The sequence below is a fragment of the Ranitomeya imitator genome, chromosome 1 (assembly GCF_032444005.1).
Source record: "Ranitomeya imitator isolate aRanImi1 chromosome 1, aRanImi1.pri, whole genome shotgun sequence".
Taxonomy (NCBI): Eukaryota; Metazoa; Chordata; class Amphibia; order Anura; family Dendrobatidae; genus Ranitomeya; species Ranitomeya imitator.
The window spans coordinates 345,288,797-345,308,625 of NC_091282.1; the positions used below are offsets into that span (position 1 = coordinate 345,288,797).

General features: G+C 42.9%; 1 protein-coding gene across 1 annotated transcript in view; it reads right to left on the reverse strand.

Annotated features, from left to right (window-relative positions):
• Positions 1-19,829, reverse strand: part of DTX1 (deltex E3 ubiquitin ligase 1) — a 150,767-nt gene that overhangs the window by 126,227 nt on the left and 4,711 nt on the right. The window contains exon 3 of the mRNA XM_069759914.1: positions 11,983-12,673. Coding sequence (XP_069616015.1) covers positions 11,983-12,673 — 691 coding nt within the window. The remainder of the gene's footprint in view (positions 1-11,982; positions 12,674-19,829) is intronic.

The window sequence follows — 19,829 nt, forward strand, 5'->3', positions numbered from 1 at the left end:
TTGACATAAAATGTACACGAGTAGTTCATGTGCGGCAGACAGAACACGCCACATATACCACCTCGGGTGCAGACTAGGCAAATACCCAAAAGCCTATCAGGGATGTAGTAGTCCTGAATGGCATCTTAGAATAGTAGAAAGGTGCATAGCCTGTCTTACCCGCGTTAGTCCAGGTGTCAGCGTCCGTCCGGCGGCCCGGGGGCCGCCGGACGGACGCTGACACCTGGACTAACGCGGGTAAGACAGGCTATGCACCTTTCTACTATTCTAAGATGCCATTCAGTTTATAAAATGTAGTGCTATTGGGCAGATGTAGGAGGCACTATGCACTTTATATAGGAAAGGATATTTTGAAGGACTACTACATCCCTGATAGGCTTTTGGGTATTTGCCTAGTCTGCACCCGAGGTGGTATATGTGGCGTGTTCTGTCTGCCGCACATGAACTACTCGTGTACATTTTATGTCAAGTCTGTGACTTTTTTGTAATTGTGTCATTTATGTAACAGGAGATTTAATAAATTTGTTAGCAACTTTTACATTTGGGTGTGTTTATACTCCGTAAGTTATCTGTAGGATTAACCATCTACTATTGCCTGAAGCTCATGTCAATCATACACACCTCCCTAGCCGAGCAATGTGATTTGCTGATCACTACTATAAATATGGCATGTACCCCCTCCCCAAAACAAGCTCCTGATGAAGTACTAGATGAAATGTGCATTGCGGCGGTATTACGTCACATGTAGATTGACAAGTAGTGAAAACATATCACCCAAGGTAGTTTGTACTATATAGCATCTCCATTCATGTCTGTTCAGCAGCCTTTATGTCTTTACTAAATTTCTTGTTGTTTTGAACATGTTTAATACAAATCTAATGTTTTAAGGCTATATACTCTATGGTTATTCATTTAACCTCCTCCGTGTCTATAACTATAAATCTCACACAGCAAACAGGGACAGGATGCCTCATTATAGACACATATGTTTTACTCTTAAATGTGTTTCAGAAAAATACATATTTAATTATTTATTATGCTTTGCTTATAAATATATATATATATATATATATATATATATATATATATATATATATATACAGTGGGGCAAAAAAGTATTTAGTCAGTCAGCAATAGTGCAAGTTCCACCACTTAAAAAGATGAGAGGCGTCTGTAATTTACATCATAGGTAGACCTCAACTATGGGAGACAAACTGAGAAAAAAAAATCCAGAAAATCACATTGTCTGTTTTTTTTAACATTTTATTTGCATATTATGGTGGAAAATAAGTATTTGGTCAGAAACAAAATTTCATCTCAATACTTTGTAATATATCCTTTGTTGGCAATGACAGAGGTCAAACGTTTTCTGTAAGTCTTCACAAGGTTGCCACACACTGTTGTTGGTATGTTGGCCCATTCCTCCATGCAGATCTCCTCTAGAGCAGTGATGTTTTTGGCTTTTCGCTTGGCAACACGGACTTTCAACTCCCTCCAAAGGTTTTCTATAGGGTTGAGATCTGGAGACTGGCTAGGCCACTCCAGGACCTTGAAATGCTTCTTACGAAGGTACTCCTTCGTTGCCCTGGCGGTGTGCTTTGGATCATTGTCATGTTGAAAGACCCAGCCACGTTTCATCTTCAATGCCCTTGCTGATGGAAGGAGGTTTGCACTCAAAATCTCACGATACATGGCCCCATTCATTCTTTCATGTACTCGGATCAGTCGTCCTGGCCCCTTTGCAGAGAAACAGCCCCAAAGCATGATGTTTCCACCACCATGCTTTACAGTAGGTATGGTGTTTGATGGATGCAACTCAGTATTCTTTTTCCTCCAAACACGACAAGTTGTGTTTCTACCAAACAGTTCCAGTTTGGTTTCATCAGACCATAGGACATTCTCCCAAAACTCCTCTGGATCATCCAAATGCTCTCTAGCAAACTTCAGACGGGCCCGGACATGTACTGGCTTAAGCAGTGGGACACGTCTGGCACTGCAGGATCTGAGTCCATGGTGGCGTAGTGTGTTACTTATGGTAGGCCTTGTTACATTGGTCCCAGCTCTCTGCAGTTCATTCACTAGGTCCCCCCGCGTGGTTCTGGGATTTTTGCTCACCGTTCTTGTGATCATTCTGACCCCACGGGGTGGGATTTTGCGTGGAGCCCCAGATCGAGGGAGATTATCAGTGGTCTTGTATGTCTTCCATTTTCTAATTATTGCTCCCACTGTTGATTTCTTCACTCCAAGCTGGTTGGCTATTGCAGATTCAGTCTTCCCAGCCTGGTGCAGGGCTACAATTTTGTTTCTGGTGTCCTTTGACAGCTCTTTGGTCTTCACCATAGTGGAGTTTGGAGTCAGACTGTTTGAGGGTGTGCACAGGTGTCTTTTTATACTGATAACAAGTTTAAACAGCTGCCATTACTACAGGTAATGAGTGGAGGAAAGAGGAGACTCTTAAAGAAGAAGTTACAGGTCTGTGAGAGCCAGAAATCTTGATTGTTTGTTTCTGACCAAATACTTATTTTCCACCATAATATGCAAATAAAATGATAAAAAAACAGACAATGTGATTTTCTGGATTTTTTTTTCTCAGTTTGTCTCCCATAGTTGAGGTCTACCTATGATGTAAATTACAGACGCCTCTCATCTTTTTAAGTGGTGGAACTTGCACTATTGCTGACTGACTAAATACTTTTTTGCCCCACTGTATGTATATATATAGTCATGGCCAAAAGTATTAACACCCCTGCAATTCTGTCAGATAATACTCAGTTTCTTCCTGAAAATGATTGCAATCACAAATTCTTTGGTATTATTATCTTCATTTAATTTGTCTTAAATGAAAAAACACAAAAGAGAATAAAGCAAAAAGCAAAACATTGATCATTTCACACAAAACTCCAAAAATGGGCCAGACAAAAGTATTGGCACCCTCAGCCTAATACTTGGTTGCACAACCTTTAGCCAAAATAACTGCGACCAACCGCTTCCGGTAACCATCAATGAGTTTCTTACAATGCTCTGCTGGAATTTTAGACAATTCTTCTTTGGCAAACTGCTCCAGGTCCCTGATATTTGAAGGGTGCCTTCTCCAAACTGCCATTTTTAGATCTCTCCACAGGTGTTCTATGGGATTCAGGTCTGGACTCATTGCTGGCCACCTTAGAAGTCTCCAGTGCATTCTCTGAAACCATTTTCTAGTGCTTTTTGAAGTGTGTTTTGTGTCATTGTCCTGCTGGAAGACCCTTGACCTCTGAGGGAGACCCAGCTTTCTCACACTGGGCCCTACATTATGCTGCAAAATTTGTTGGTAGTCTTCAGACTTCATAATGCCATGCACACGGTCAAGCAGTCCAGTGCCAGAGGCAGCAAAGCAACCCCAAAACATCAGGGAACCTCCGCCATGTTTGACTGTAGGGACCGTGTTCTTTTCTTTGAAAGCCTCTTTTTTTCTCCTGTAAACTCTATGTTGATGCCTTTGCCCCAAAAGCTCTACTTTTGTCTCATCTGACCAGAGAACATTCTTCCAAAACATTTTAGGCTTTTTCAGGTTAGTTTTGGCAAACTCCAGCCAGGCTTTTTTATGTCTCGGGGTAAGAAGTGGGGTCTTCCTGGGTCTCCTACCATACAGTCCCTTTTCATTCAGACGCCAACGGATAGTACGGGTTGACACTGTTGTACCCTCGGACTGCAGGGCAGCTTGAACTTGTTTGGATGTTAGTCGAGGTTCTTTATCCAACATCCGCACAATCTTGCGTTGAAATCTCTTGTCAATTTTTCTTTTCCGTCCAGATCTAGGGAGGTTAGCCACAGTGCCATGGGCTTTAAACTTCTTGATGACACTGCGCACGGTAGACACAGGAACATTCAGGTCTTTGGAGATGGACTTGTAGCCTTGAGATTGCTCATGCTTCCTCACAATTTGGTTTCTCAAGTCCTCAGACAGTTCTTTGGTCTTCTTTCTTTTCTCCATGCTCAATGTGGTACACACAAGGACACAGGACAGAGGTTGAGTCAACTTTAATCCATGTCAACTGGCTGCAAGTGTGATTTAGTTATTGCCAACACCTGTTAGGTGCCACAGGTAAGTTACAAGTGCTGTTAATTACACAAATTAGGGTAGCATCACATGATTTTTCGAACGGTGCCAATACTTTTGTCCACCCCCTTTTTTATGTTTGGTGTGGAATTATATCCAATTTGGCTTTAGGACAATTATTTTTGTGTTTTTTTCCTTTAAGACAAATTAAATGAAGATAATAACAACAAAGAATTTGTGATTGCAATCATTTTCAGGAAGAAACTGAATATTATCTGACAGAATTGCAGGGGTGTTAATACTTTTGGCCATGACTGTATATATATATATTCTGACAGAGTCACTGGTGCCGTACATGACAGGAGATATGTGTCACAAAGGTTGCTTTCTTGCGTGATGTGAAAGCCGTGTTTTCTCCAGCATGATATGTGCTGAGAGCAATGCAGTCGCTATATGGGCATGACTTTCATGGTGGTAGGTCAGAGATGGGCGGGACGCCTACCCACCATGTCTCCACCTCCAGGGTGTGGCTGGAGGGAGTTAAATGTCCAGCTACTTTCTTTTTCTGTATTTGTGTGGAGGAAAGGAAGCCTCCTGACTGCTAGCTCCCCCGAGAGCTGCCACAGGTCTTGTCCCACAGGAAGTGGGCAGGACTGTATATGAACTTTTTATTTTCATTTGAACCGGACAACCTGTTTTTCTGTTACCAGTTTAGATTGTGTGTCTCATTTGGGACAGCAATGATAATGTATGTAAAACGCTGCAGAATAAGATAGCGCTATATAAGCAAAGCATAATAAATAAATAAATAATAGATGTCTGCAATGAGGGAGTATGTCTTTGTTTCATGCAGTCTGTGTTTTGGGCACAATAAATCATGACAGGTTTTCTTTTAAACATATGCTTTTGCAAGAGTAAGGAAGGCTAAGGGCAGTCTATAAAATAAAGACTAGTATGTGGGGTATACTTGTCCTTTTTATGGCACTAATATAATACCGCCATATGATACTCATACTATGACTAATATGAGAAATAGACCCCCCGTCATCCTACATACAGTGCAGACAAAAAGTTTGGACACACCTTCTCATTTAAAGATTTTTCTGTATTTTCATGACTATGAAAATTGTACATTCACACTGAAGGCATCAAAACTATAAATTAAATTATAAAAAATTACTGCAGAGCAGAGTATACAGATCTCGTATTGCTGCGAATTTAGACAATAACCACTTATTTGTCAAAAAATTTAATATAAAAAAATATATATAAATTCGCGCACAACGAGATAAAAAATAAAGTGGACGTAAGTTTAATAGAACAATAAATACATGAACCTGTAAACAAACAATCTACAAATATAAGCTTGCACTCTTCCCAGAATAAATTCCAACTATAGTAAAGACTCCTAAGCAAAAGATCTATAGTTTGTATGGTAATTATACAACACCGTAAGTTAAACCGAATTGATGTCAGCAGTCCCTACTGCTGCAACTATAAATTAACACATGTAGAATTATATACTTAACAAAAAAGTGTGAAACAACTGAAAATATGCCTTATATTCTAGGTTCTTCAAAGTAGCCACCTTTTGCTTTGATGACTGCTTTGCACACTCTTGGCATTCTCTTGATGAGCTTCAAGAGGTAGTCAGCCGAAATGGTCTTCCAACAATCTTGAAGGAGTTCCCAGAGATGCTTAGCACTTGTTGGCCCTTTGCCTTCACTCTGCAGTCCAGCTCACCCCAGACCAGACCATCTTGATTGAGTTCAGGTCTGGAGACTGTGGAGGCCTGGTCATCTGGCGTGGCACCCCATCACTCTCGTTCTTGGTCAAATAGCCCTTACACAGCCTGGAGGTGTGTTTGGGGTCATTGTCCTGTTGAAAAATAAATGACGGTCCAACTAAACGCAAACTGGATAGCATGCCGCTGCAAGATGCTGTGGAAGCCATGCTGGTTCAGTATGCCTTCAATTTTGAATAAATCCCCAACAGTGTCACCAGCAAAGCACCCCCACACCATCACACCTTCTCCTTCATGCTTCACGGTGGGAACCAGGCATGTAGAGTCCATCCGTTCACCTTTTCTGCGTCGCACAAAGACACGGTGGTTGGACCCAAAGATCTCAAATTTGGACTCATCAGACCAAAGCACAGATTTCCACTGGTCTAATGTCCATTCCTTGTGTTCTTTAGCCCAAACAAGTCTCTTCTGCGCTTTGCCTGTCCTTAGCAGTGGTTTCCTAGCAGCTATTTTACCATGAAGGTCTGCTGCACAAAGTCTTCTCTTAACAGTTGTTGTAAAGATGTGTCTGCTACTAGAACTCTGTGTGGCATTGACCTGGTGTCTAATCTGAGCTGCTGTTAACCTGCGATTTCTGAGGCTGATGACTCGGATAAACTTATCCTCAGAAGCAGAGGTGACTCTTGGTCTTCCTTTCCTGGGGCAGTCCTCATATGAGCCAGTTTCTTTGTAGCACTTGATGGTTTTTGCTACTGCACTTGGGGACACTTTCAAAGTTTTCCCAATTTTTCGGACTGACTGACCTTCATTTCTTAAAGTAATGATGGCCACTCGTTTTTCTCTACTTAGCTGCTTTTTTCTTGCCATAATACAAATTCTAACAGTCTATTCCAGTGGTCCCCAACTCCAGGCCTCGAGGGCCGCCAACAGTGCAGGTTTTCAGGATTTCCTTAGTATTGCACAGGGGTTGGAATCATCACCTCTGCAGATGATCACATTACCACTGATGCAATACTAAAGAAATCCTGAAAACCTGCACTGTTGGCGGCCCTCGAGGCCTGGAGTTGGGGACCCCTGGTCTATTCACTAGGACTATCAGCTGTGTATCCACCAGACTTCTGCACAACACAACTGATGGTCCCAACCCCATTTATAACGCAAGAAATCCCAATTATTAAATCTGGCAGGGCACACCTGTGAAGTGAAAACCATTCCCGGTGACTAACTCTTGAAGTTTATCAAGAGAATGCAAGAGTGTGCAAAGCAGTCATCAAAGCAAAAGGTGGCTACTTTGAAGAACCTAGAATATAAGACATATTTTCAGTTGTTTCACACTTTTTTGTTAAGTATATAATTCCAGATGTGTTAATTCATAGTTTTGATGCCTTCAGTGTGAATGTACAATTTTCACAGTCATGAAAATACAGAAAAATCTTTTAAATGAGAAGGTGTGTCCAAACTTTTGGTCTGTACTGTATAACACACAACTTGGTAATAATTAGTGATCAGCGAATATATACTCGTTACTCAAGATTTCTCGAGCATGCTCGGGGGGTCCTCCGAGTATTTTTTAGTGCTCGGAGTTTTAGTTTTTCTTGCCACAGCCGAATGATTTACATCTGTTAGCCAGCATAAGTACATGTGGGGGTTGTCTGGTTGCTAGGGAATCCCCACATGTACTTATGCTGGCTATCAGATGTAAATCATTCAGTTGCGGGAAGAAAAACTAAATCTCCGAGGAGTAAAAAACACTCGGAGTACACCCGAGCGTGCTCGGGAAATCTCGAGTAACGAATATATTCGCTCATCACTAGTAATAATCAAAGAAAATGAACCGGCCTGTCAATAAGGCTTCATTTTCTCAAACAACGGTCTGACTTTCATCAATGTTTTGTGTCTGATTTTAATCGGTGATTGACCAGTGTTTCAGATTTTACTATCGGTGTTTTATCAGTGATTTTCCTTTGAAAAAAAAAAACAAAAGCTAAACTTTTCCTAGAAATCACAATGTTAAAAACAAACTACATACGTATGGCAAGGTGTGCCATCAGTGATTGGTCATACATTAACAGACATGTTTCCTTGATTTTTTTATGGACACATGGTCCACAAAAAAATGGACATGTGAACAGCTCCACAGATTATAATGGGTATGTGCTCTATCCGTTAAAAATATGTACCGGTATATTACACTAAAACAATCATCTCACTGAGACCTAAGTGTCAGAAAAGCTGCATGCAACTAGCGCTGATCGTCCATGTAGCGAGTAGATAGATGATCTTTCACTAACATCTACATGTTACAACTATTGCGAGCGTTTTGTATGAAAGTCCGTTCATGTGAAAGTTAATACAAAATCCTTTATTATTATAGTCAACGAACACTGACTCATTTTTATATCCAAATATAAAGATGCTTTGTTGTTGGTTAGAGGATGATCTCAAAAAGAGGACCACGTTATGTCCAGTAAGTCACGCAATTTTATCCGATACATAAAGAGACAACCTAACAAAGGGATAACAGGACCCTATTACAAAAAGCAGGTGGATATGGAGCAATTTCACATTAAAATGAGGAGTGCTAACAGATACAAGAGAAGAAACAGGCTCAGAAAATTAGATAATCAAGTGGCACTACTCATAATCAGAAGGGAATGGGAACACAGGAAGAAATTTCTACATACATTACTAAAGCTGATCATATCAAGGGTGAATAATACACATGTATGCCATTATACAAAATGGCTAAGTGTTAGATGCTTTTTTAACCCTTGGGTACTGCGGTACTGAGTTTGAAGATCCATTTAGACAGCTTTTTCAGGATCCCTTCATCCCACATTCCCTGGTGAATGTGTGGTCTGATCTATTCTATTGTTGTGGTCATGGCTGGGTCAAGCAGACTGTTACGCCCAGCACGTGGATTTGTGGACAAACTGTGAAACAGGAAGGGGCGTAACTAAGCAGCTACCTTGGTGTTCACTGGAGCCCCTAGTGGTGAGGTCAGGCTTGGGTGGCAGGTAGCTGCCAGGTACCACTCCTGGGCAGAACCTGGTACTACAGCTGCTGATGCTCACACAACTTTACAGCCTAGTTCAGACACACCGGTCTAGGATTCAGGATCAGGGATAGGCCACTCATGATTGGGGAATAGAGTTCATGCACTGGCTGCACTGAGACCAGGCGACTTTGGGAACAGGACTGGCTGCTCTGGGACCAGTGGACAATGTTCAGGCACTTACTGCTCTGGGACAGGGGACAATGTTCAAGCACTGGCCACTCCGGGCCAAGGGACGAGGTTCAGGAACTGGCTGCTCCAGGACCAGGTGACCGGGTTCAGGCACTGGCTGCTCCAGGAACAGTAGAAAAGGTTCAGGCACTGGCTGCTCTGGGACCATGAGATGTGGTTTAGGACATGGTTTAGTCACAGACTGCTCCGTGATCAAGGGACGAGGTCTATGCACTGGTGGCTCCAGGACCAGGGGACAAGGTTCAGGCACTGGCCGTTCTAGGACCAGGAGACGACATTGAGGCACTACATACACAGGACTGGCCAGACTGTAAGCCATCTTGCAGGTGTACTACTTATGCTAAATGCCTCTCAGCTGCAGGCTGAAAGCATTTAGCATAATGTGCATGCTGCCCCTTTAAAAACGGGGAAGCACGGACAAGCACGTTCTAGGCATGCCGCCGGACTGCAGTGAACACACACAGAAAGCAGTAAGCAGTTGAAGGGACACACCGGGAGACAACGCCGCAGGGCTGGGGTGTTGAGTGAGCCGGCGTCCCAGCATTGAGGGGGAAGGGGGCACCATGCAGGGGCATTGGCAGTAGCATTACATCTATTCCCATGAAGGTTAAGTTGCTGATGTCCTGATTGTGGTGCATCCATAATATTGCCCACATGGTTATTTATTATGTTCTCATCCTCATTCTTGATCTTCCTTCCAAGGCATAGCTAGAGGTTCAGCATGGGGGAAAGAAATTCTGAGAGGGTCCAAAATCTGTACAATGTATGTTTACAAATGCAGATGTGCATCCACTAATTTAGATTAGCATTAAATAGTGATTATGGCAGTTGTGGCATGGCTGAAAATTGCACTACGGCAATACTACATTGCCACACATTGGAAGTGGGTCGGGCGCGACCAATCAACGAAGCGTGGTTCAAATCCCGCACCAATTTCTCTATCGCAGTGGGAACTGATTTCTCTATCACAGAGGAAAGTTGTCAGGACTCAGCAGTTCTTGTGCACCATGCAGCAGCTCCCCCCTCTCAGCTATATAGCTCGCTGGACAGTTCCTTGCTAAGGTCGGTTTCAGATTTGCGGTTTTGTCCGCATGCAAAAACGCATGCCAACATCACAGGATGGGCTTGGGGCATATAGACATCTCCGTGCTCCGAGCCTTCTGGGATTACTACTATGGTGAGCTGGACTTCCCCTTTTTTTTCCTGTGGGGCATATAGACATCACATGACGGGCTTGGGGCACATAGACATCACATGACGGGCTTGGGGCATATAGACATCACATGACGGGCTGGGGCTGCTGCTGCTGCTGTCGTCATCATTGATAGGACTGGAACTCAAAGCGCACAGCACGCTGACTAAAAGGTATTCTGCGTCTTCGGTGCATGTGCAGCAGGGTTTTGTAGTGAACGCTGCATGCTCGCAGTCTCAGGAGCGAATAAAGAACCCTCAGCGAGCAAAGCACGGCCGCCAGCTGGAACATTGTGGTCCCCGGGAATTTGCACGGGGGCTGCAGAAAAGGACACCACGGTCCACAAACGGCCAGGGTGGGCAAGCGTTTCCCCACCCATGGTCTAGGAGAATGAGGTGTGTAGAAACCACCAGGGTCCAGCTTCATACTACTCATCAGAGATACATAACCTGTAACTGCACAGCCAGCATCTGATTCATACTGTCCATTGCTCTGACATCTGCTGACAAGTTCCCTTTGAATGGGAAATAAGGTGCAGGGTTTGACAGCAGCCACTGAGGCTGGTTTCACACTTGCGTTGAGGAGGGCTGTGGATGGCAGCGTACTTGCTCCTTGCTTACTCCAAGAAGCTCCGCTCAGGCTCCGCCTACTGCTACCTGCGTCCAGCGTTTCCCTGCGTACCTATCTTTATCATTGGGTACGCAGGGACATGCGTTGTATGCGGATGTGTCTGCATGCGGCAATTTGAGGTGTGCGGCGACCGCACGGAAATGCAAAATTCAAAAGTTGGGCTTCTTCTGTGAAGCCATGCTGTTGTGTTGGAAGCAGCATGTGGTTTAGCATCATCTTGCCAAACTATACACAGCCTTCCCTGAAATATAATTCGTCTGGAAGGGATCATATGTTGTTTACAACCTATAAATAATGCACAGCACTGATAGCGTCTTTCAAGATGCATAAGCTGCCCATGTAATCAGCACTAATGTTTGGCAAACTTTGCTCACAGACAATGATTTTTGGTAAGTACTCCTGAGCCCATGCTGTGATTTGCATGTCAGGATCATGCTCGTTTTTAATGCATTACTGCTTTTGCCGTATAGGTCACAAGCATCCGATGACATTATGTACTGTACATGGTGGGATATTCAAAGTCTTTGCAATTTATGTTGAAGAACATTTTTCTGAACTTGTTCTGCAAACTTTAGATGCAGTTGTTCATAGATTGGTGAACCTCTCACCCTCTTTGCTTCGGAGAGACTCTGCCTTTCTAACTTGCTTTTTTATACAGTCATGTGACTTACTTTAACACTGAACCACCAGCAGTTTTCATTAGTACCACTTACTATTCCAGGCTTTTCTTAACCCCGTCACAACTTTTTAGAAGTGCATTGAAGCCATCAATTTATAACCGAGTTAATTTTTTCAAATGAAATAGAGAAATATCTTTCACCTTCTGATGTGTGGTCTATATTCTATTGTGCATTAAACATGGCTATAAGAGATTTCCACATCATTGCATTCTTGTTTTTTTTTTTACATTTTACACAGCGTCCCAACTTTTTTAGACTTGGGGTTGTATGAAGATAGTCCATAATAAAATTAAAAAAATTGAGAAACCAGTGTTTTTCAGTGGCAGAGCAAAAAAAACACCTAGAAATATCGGCCTAAGATTCACAATTAAACCATACAGACAAGGAGATATGTATTTGGTACCATATTGTGCCTTAGTATAAAATATGCAATGCTTACTACTGACTTACCCTGGAGGGATAGATGCCCTACTGCTGCTCCCACTGGTTCTTTGAACTCCCGGTCTGTTCAGATTGTTCTGTCCTGGGTATGGTGCTGGTCCCGGCACACTCTGACTACGAGAAAATCCGGATCCATTCCTAATTCCTCCTGTAGGTCGACCTCCTTCCCCTGGTCTTCCCCAACCTGCTGCCCCTCCAGAATATGTATTACTCTGTCTTATTCCAGATGGGTGCAGTGGAGGAGGAGGTGGAGGTGGCAAGTTAGGTGGAGGCCCAGGGGAAACCTTAACTTTCTGTGATGCTAGGATAGCATTAGAAGCTGCTCTGGTACTGTTTACTAACAGACACTGAGGGCACGAACAGGGTAATCCAGAGCCAGACCCTACAGGCCATGACTGAGACTTAGGTATGGATCCCATTGTCAAGGGATATGCAAGATCCATGCGCCGCCTGAGGCGCCGCTTACGATGTGTCTGCCGGTTGACTTGACACATGCTATGGAAATGCACCAGGTAACAGAAACCAAGTGTAGTGAGGTCCAGCCAAGGGTGCTGCTTCTCATAGGCATTCTGAATAGCAATGCAGATTTCTGTGTCATAAGGAGTCCAGGAACCGGCATCATTTTCCCATTCCCAAACGATACCTTTGCCTGGAGCAGAAGATGGTTCAAAAAAACTCCGTCTTACTGGACGGACAGTGCCTGTGGAAAAAAGTAAAGATGTTATAGAGCAATGCAACGTACTTCTAAAAAGCCAAAAACTACTTTAGTGCCGAATCAATATTTGTACCAGGTACACGGGTACAGAATGATTGGGTTTGTAGTGTAGCAGTCAGATAAATACCTATCATTTACATAAGAGGCATTTTATAATGACCAGTGCTTGATGGTGATGCCCATGCCAGCCAGGAAAACACGGTGACTTTGCACCAAGCAGCAGATTATTCAGCACAGTAAAAGAACAAAAAAATCCAACCACAGGGTGACATAATGACAAACTGATAAAAGTTGACTGCCAAGTTTATGTCTGCTGATTTACCCTTCCGACCTTATAAAGGTGTCCCCGCAGTGATCACAAAGGTGCCCCTGCAGTAATGCGCCAGCTATGTCCATCAGAGAAAAGGACAAATTCTGAGGTAAAAATGTCACACAGAATGTTAATAAAAACTACTGATTCCAATATATTGCAGGATGTAATGACAAAAAAGGTTAATATCTCCACCCTTCAAACTATGAGGCCTTGCTTAGACAGCCATATCAAAAAATGGACTAGTTATGTGACTGGCCCTATGTTCACATGGACCACTGGTGTGCACTGACCCATAGATTACATTTGGGTCATTGCATTATTCATTGTATGCTCAGCCAGCACACTATCCAAAAATATGTCCATGTGAGGGAGCCTGAATGTGTGCATGGCACACCACGCTGACCGAATGATAACCTATAGGCCAGTTTACGCCAGCAATTTATCACACAAATCCTGCACTAGTCTGGTCTGTTTCACAGAACACTGCATTCAGTAAAAAGCAGCTCCTGCTCACATCCGTGATTCGATGAGACGATCATGGCCACATTTTACGGATATGATTGGCTTGTTTCTTTATATGACTGCTTACGCCCCAGGTATAATTACCATCAGTAGCTGAAATCTAAAGTAGCTCCTTTTGGCAACCAACTGAATAACACCTCTTATTTTTAGAGGCCCTTTGGAAACTAAACGATGCTAACAGTTTGATCAACTATTCCACTCTATCAATGTACCAGATTTGCTACATTTCCCCTTATGTCTGATACTAAAAAAAGGTTTAAATGGAATCTGTCAGCAGATTTTTGCTATGTATTCTGAGGACAGAATGAGGTTGGGGGTGAGATACAGATTTCACATTTCAGTGATGTGTCACTTATTAGGCTGTGTGTGCTGTTATTTCCATACAACAAATGTTTTATCACAGGAGATTATCCATGCCTGGACTACATGGCACCTGAGCCCTGGTCCGACCATGCCCCCTGTCTAAAGCTGTGTTGTGGGTGGGGTTAGCCTTCTCAGCTCTGCTGTATTCTAAATCTAAAAACTCTGATTGTGTCACAAGTGCTGCACCGAGAAAACTAAGTGATACATCGTTGGAATCCCTTTCTCTACATTATGCTGCTCTCAGATGAGGTAGCAAAAACCTAGTGACAAATTCCCTTTAAATGGGTCAAAGCCTAAAATGTGTCCAGCTCATTTAAGCAAAATCATTTTGCTTCAGACACAGGGGGTTCAGGCAACATTCTTGGCAAAGTTTGTGTCAGCAGAAAGGCCCATATTAACAATTGAAACCTTTAACAAGGTGCATTGATTTATTGATTTGTTAACTACACACTGTTCAAAATGTAAGAGAATGAATGAGTTAAACCTTTTACTTGTTCAAAATAATAATAATAATATATTTAGGTGCTACGCTTTTTTTTATACACCAACATTTGCTGTAATATTACGAGTATATAGAAGCTAGGTTTCCTTTTCTTGCCAAACGCTCCCCCCCTCTCCTCTGACTCTGCAGGTCTGCGGTCACAACAACAAGCAGATAATTAACAATCCTGTTGGGAGGTGTGCTTTATGTGTGAGATGAATCTGTCCCCAAGGGCCATCCAACCTAAAGAGTCCCCGGGCAGAAGAACTGGCTTCAGGAGGCCTGTGTGGTTCAGTGACTGTATTGTGTTACATACAATGCTGTGCCCTCCGCTGCATGCTGAAGGAATGACCCTGTAACTGGCTTCTCTGAAATACGTCTTACAAGTATGCCAACCATAGTACAGTTAGAGCCAGAAATATTTGGACAGTGACACAAGTTTTGTTATTTTAGCTGTTTACAAAAACATGTTCAGAAATACAATTATATATATAATATGGGCTGAAAGTGCACACTCCCAGCTGCAATATGATAGTTTCCACATCCAAATCGGAGAAAGGGTTTAGGAATCATAGCTCTGTAATGCATAGCGTCCTCTTTTTCAAGGGACCAAAAGTAATTGGACAATGGACTCTAAGGGCTGCAATTAACTCTGAAGGCGTCTCCCTCGTTAACCTGTAATCAATGAAGTAGTTTAAAGGTCAGAGGTGGATTCCAGGTGTGTGGTTTTGCATTTGGAAGCTGTTGCTGTGAGCAGACAACATGCTGTCAAAGGAACTCTCAATTGAGGTGAAGCAGAACATCCTGAGGCTGAAATAAAAGAAAAAATCCATCAGAGAGATAGCAGACATGCTTGGAGTAGCAAAATCAACAGTTGGGTACATTCTGAGAAAAAAGGAATTGACTGGTGAGCTTGGGAACTCAAAAAGGCCTGGGCGTCCACGGATGACAACAGTGGTGGATGATCGCCGCATACTTAACCCCTCTGTGACCTTAGACGTACTATCCCGTCGAGGTGCCCTGGGCTTATCTGACCCTGGACGGGATAGTACGTCATAGCCGATCGGCCGCGCTCACGGGGGGAGCGCGGCCGATCGCGGCCGGGTGTCAGCTGCTTATCGCAGCTGACATCCGGCACTATGTGCCAGGAGCGGTCACGGACCGCCCCCGGCACATTAACCCCTGGCACACCGCGATCAAAGATGATCGCGATGTGCCGGCGGTGCAGGGAAGCACCGCGCAGGGAGGGGGCTCCCTGCGGGCTTCCCTGAGCCCCCCGCAGCAACGCGATGTGATCGCGTTGCTGCGAGGGTCTCCTCACCTCCCTCCCTGCTCGAGCCCCGGATCCAAGATGGCCGCGGATCCGGGTCCTGCAGGGAGGGAGGTGGCTTCACAGAGCCTGCTCAGAGCAGGCACTGTGAAGCCTGCAGCGCTACATGTCAGATCAGTGATCTGACAGAGTGCTGTGCAAACTGTCAGATCACTGATCTGTGATGTCCCCCCCTGGGACAAAGTAAAAATGTAAAAAAAAAATTTTCCAAATGTGTAAAAAAAATAAAAAAAAATATTCCAAAATAATGAAAAAAAAAAAAAAATATTATTCCCATAAATACATTTCTTCATCTAAATAAAAAAAAAAAACCAATAAAAGTACACATATTTAGTATCGCCGCGTCCGTAACGACCCGACCTATAAAACTGTCCCACTAGTTAACCCCTTCAGTAAACACCGTAAGAAAAAAAAAAAAAAAACGAGGCAAAAAACAACGCTTTATTATCATACCGCCGAACAAAAAGTGGAATAACACGCGATCAAAAGGACAGATATAAATAACCATGGTACCGCTGAAAGCGTCATATTGTCCCGCAAAAAAAGAGCCGCCACACAGCATCATCAGCAAAAAAATAAAAAAGTTATAGTCCTGAGAATAAAGCGATGCAAAAATAATTATTTTTTCTGTAAAATAGTTTTTATCGTATAAAAGCACCAAACCATAAAAAAATGATATAAATGAGGTGTCGCTGTAATCGTACTGACCCGAAGAATAAAACTGATTTATCAATTTTACCAAACGCGAAACGGTATAAACGCCTCCCCCAATAGAAATTCATGAATAGCTGGCTTTTGGTCATTCTTCCTCACAAAAATCGGAATAAAAAGCGATAAAAAAATGTCACGTGCCCAAAAATGTTTTCAATAAAAACGTCAACTCGTCCCGCAAAAAACAAGACCTCACATGACTCTGTGGACCAAAATATGGAAAAATTATAGCTCTCAAAATGTGGTATTGCAAAAAATATTTTTTGCAATAAAAAGGGTCTTTCAGTGTGTGACGGCTGCCAATCATAAAAATCTGCTAAAAAACTCGCTATAAAAGTAAATCAAACCCCCCTTCATCACCCCCTTAGTTAGGGAAAAATAAAAAAAAATGTATTTATTTCCATTTTCCCATTAGGGCTAGGGTTAGGGCTAGGGTTAGGGCTAGGGTTAGGGCTAGGGCTAGGGTTAGGGCTAGGGTTAGGGCTAGGGTTAGGGTTAGGGCTAGGGTTAGGGCTAGGGTTAGGGCTAGGGTTAGGGCTAGGGTTAGGGCTAGGGTTAGGGTTAGGGCTAGGGTTAGGGCTAGGGTTAGGGTTAGGGTTGGGGCTACGGTTAGGGTTGGGGCTAAAGTTAGGGTTAGGGTTTAGATTACATTTACAGTTGGGAATAGGGTTGGGATTAGGGTTAGGGGTGTGTCAGGGTTAGAGGTGTGGTTAGGGTTACCGTTGGAATTAGGGTTAGGGGTGTGTTTAGATTAGGGTTTCAGTTATAATTGGGGGGTTTCCACTGTTTCGGCACATCAGGGGCTCTCCAAACACGACATGGCGTCCGATCTCAATTCCAGCCAATTCTGCGTTGAAAAAGTAAAACAGTGCTCCTTCCCTTCCGAGCTCTCCTGTGTGCCCAAACAGGGGTTTACCCCAACATATGGGGTATCAGCGTACTCAGGACAAATTGGACAACAACTTTTGTGGACCAATTTCTCCTGTTAGCCTTGGGAAAATACAAAACTGGGGGCTAAAAAATAATTTTTGTGGGAAAACAAAAAGATTTTTTATTTTCACGGCTCTGCGTTATAAACTGTAGTGAAACACTTGGGGGTTCAAAGTTCTCACAACACATCTAGATAAGTTCATTGAGGGGTCTAGTTTCTAATATGGGGTCACTTGTGGGGGGTTTCTACTGTTTAGGTACATTAGGGGCTCTGCAAACGCAATGTGACGCCTGCAGACCAATCCATCTAAGTCTGCATTCCAAATGATGCTCCTTCCCTTCCGAGCCCTCCCATGCGCCCAAACGGTGGTTCCCCCCCACATATCGGGTATCAGCGTACTCAGGACAAATTGGACAACAACATTTAGGGTCCAATTTCTCCTGCTAACCTTGGAAAAATACAAAACTGGGGGCTAAAATATAATTTTTGTGGAAAAAAAAATATTTTTTATTTGCATGGCTCTGCGTTATAAACTGTAGTGAAATACTTGGGGGTTCAAAGCTCTCACAACACATCAAGATGAGTTCCTTAGGGGGTCTACTTTCCAAAATGGTGTCACTTGTGGGGGGTTTCTACTGTTTAGGTACATTAGGGGCTCTGCAAACGCAATGTGACGCCTGCAGACCATTCCATCTAAGTCTGCATTCCAAATGGCGCTCCTTCCCTTCCGAACCCTCCCATGCGCCCAAACGGTGGTTCCCCCCCACATATGGGGTATCAGCGTACTCAGGACAAATTGGACAACAACTTTTGGGGTCCAATTTCTCCTGTTACCCTAGGGAAAATACAAAACTGGGGGCTAAAAAATAATTTTTGTGGGAAAAAAATTTTGTTTTATTTTTATGGCTCTGCATTATAAACTTCTGTGAAGCCCTTGGTGGGTCAAAGTGCTCACCACACATCCAGATAAGTTCCTTAGGGGGTCTACTTTCCAAAATGGTGTCACTTGTGGGGGGTTTCAATGTTTAGGCACATCAGTGGCTCTCCAAACGCAACATGGCGTCCCATCTCAATTCCTGTCAATTTTGCATTGAAAAGTCAAACGGCGCTCCTTCCCTTCCGAGCTCTCCCATGCGCCCAAACAGTGGTTTACTGCCACATATGGGGTATCAGCGTACTCGGGACAAATTGGACAACAACTTTTGAGGTCCAATTTCTTCTCTTACCCTTGGAAAAATAAAAAATTGGGGGCAAAAATATAATTTTTGTGAAAAAATATGATTTTTTATTTTTACGGTTCTGCATTATAAACTTCTGTGAAGCACTTGGTGGGTCAAAGTGCTCACCACACCTCTAGATAAGTTCCTTAGGGGGTCTACTTTCCAAAATGGTGTCACTTGTGGGGGGTTTCAATGTTTAGGCACATCAGTGGCTCTCCAAACGCAACATGGCGTCCCATCTCAATTTCTGTCAATTTTGCATTGAAAAGTCAAACTGCGCTCCTTCCCTTCCGAGCTCTCCCATGCGCCCAAACAGTGGTTTACTGCCACATATGGGGTATCAGCGTACTCAGGACAAATTGGACAACAACTTTTGAGGTCCAATTTCTTCTCTTACCCTTGGAAAAATAAAAAATTGGGGGCAAAAATATAACTTTTGTGAAAAAATATGATTTTTTATTTTTACGGTTCTGCATTATAAACTTCTGTGAAGCACTTGGTGGGTCAAAGTGCTCACCACACATCCAGATAAGTTCCTTAGGGGGTCTACTTTCCAAAATGGTGTCACTTGTGGGGGGTTTCAATGTTTAGGCACATCAGTGGCTCTCCAAACGCAACATGGCGTCCCATCTCAATTCCTGTCAATTTTGCATTGAAAAGTCAAATAGCGCTCCTTCCCTTCCGAGCTCTCCCATGCGCCCAAACAGTGGTTTACTGCCACATATGGGGTATCAGCGTACTCAGGACAAATTGGACAACAACTTTTTGGGTCCAATTTCTCCTGTTACCCTTGGTAAAATAAAACAAATTGGAGCTGAAGTAAATTTTTTGTGTAAAAAAGTTAAATGTTCATTTTTATTTAAACATTCCAAAAATTCCTATTAAACACCTGAAGGGTTAATAAACTTCTTGAATGTGGTTTTGAGCACCTTGAGGGGTGCAGTTTTTAGAATGGTGTCACACTTGGGCATTTTCTATCATATAGACCCCTCAAAATGACTTCAAATGAGACGTGGTCCCTAAAAAAAAATGGTGTTGTAAAAATGAGAAATTGCTGGTCAACTTTTAACCCTTATAACTCCCTAACAAAAAAAAAAAATTGGTTCCAAAATTATGCTGATGTAAAGGAGACATGTGGGAAATGTTACTTATTAAGTATTTTGTGTGACATATCTCTGTGATTTAATTGCATAAAAATTCAAAGTTTGAAAATTGCGAAATTTTCAAAATTTTCGCCAAATTTCCGTTTTTTTCACAAATAAACGCAGGT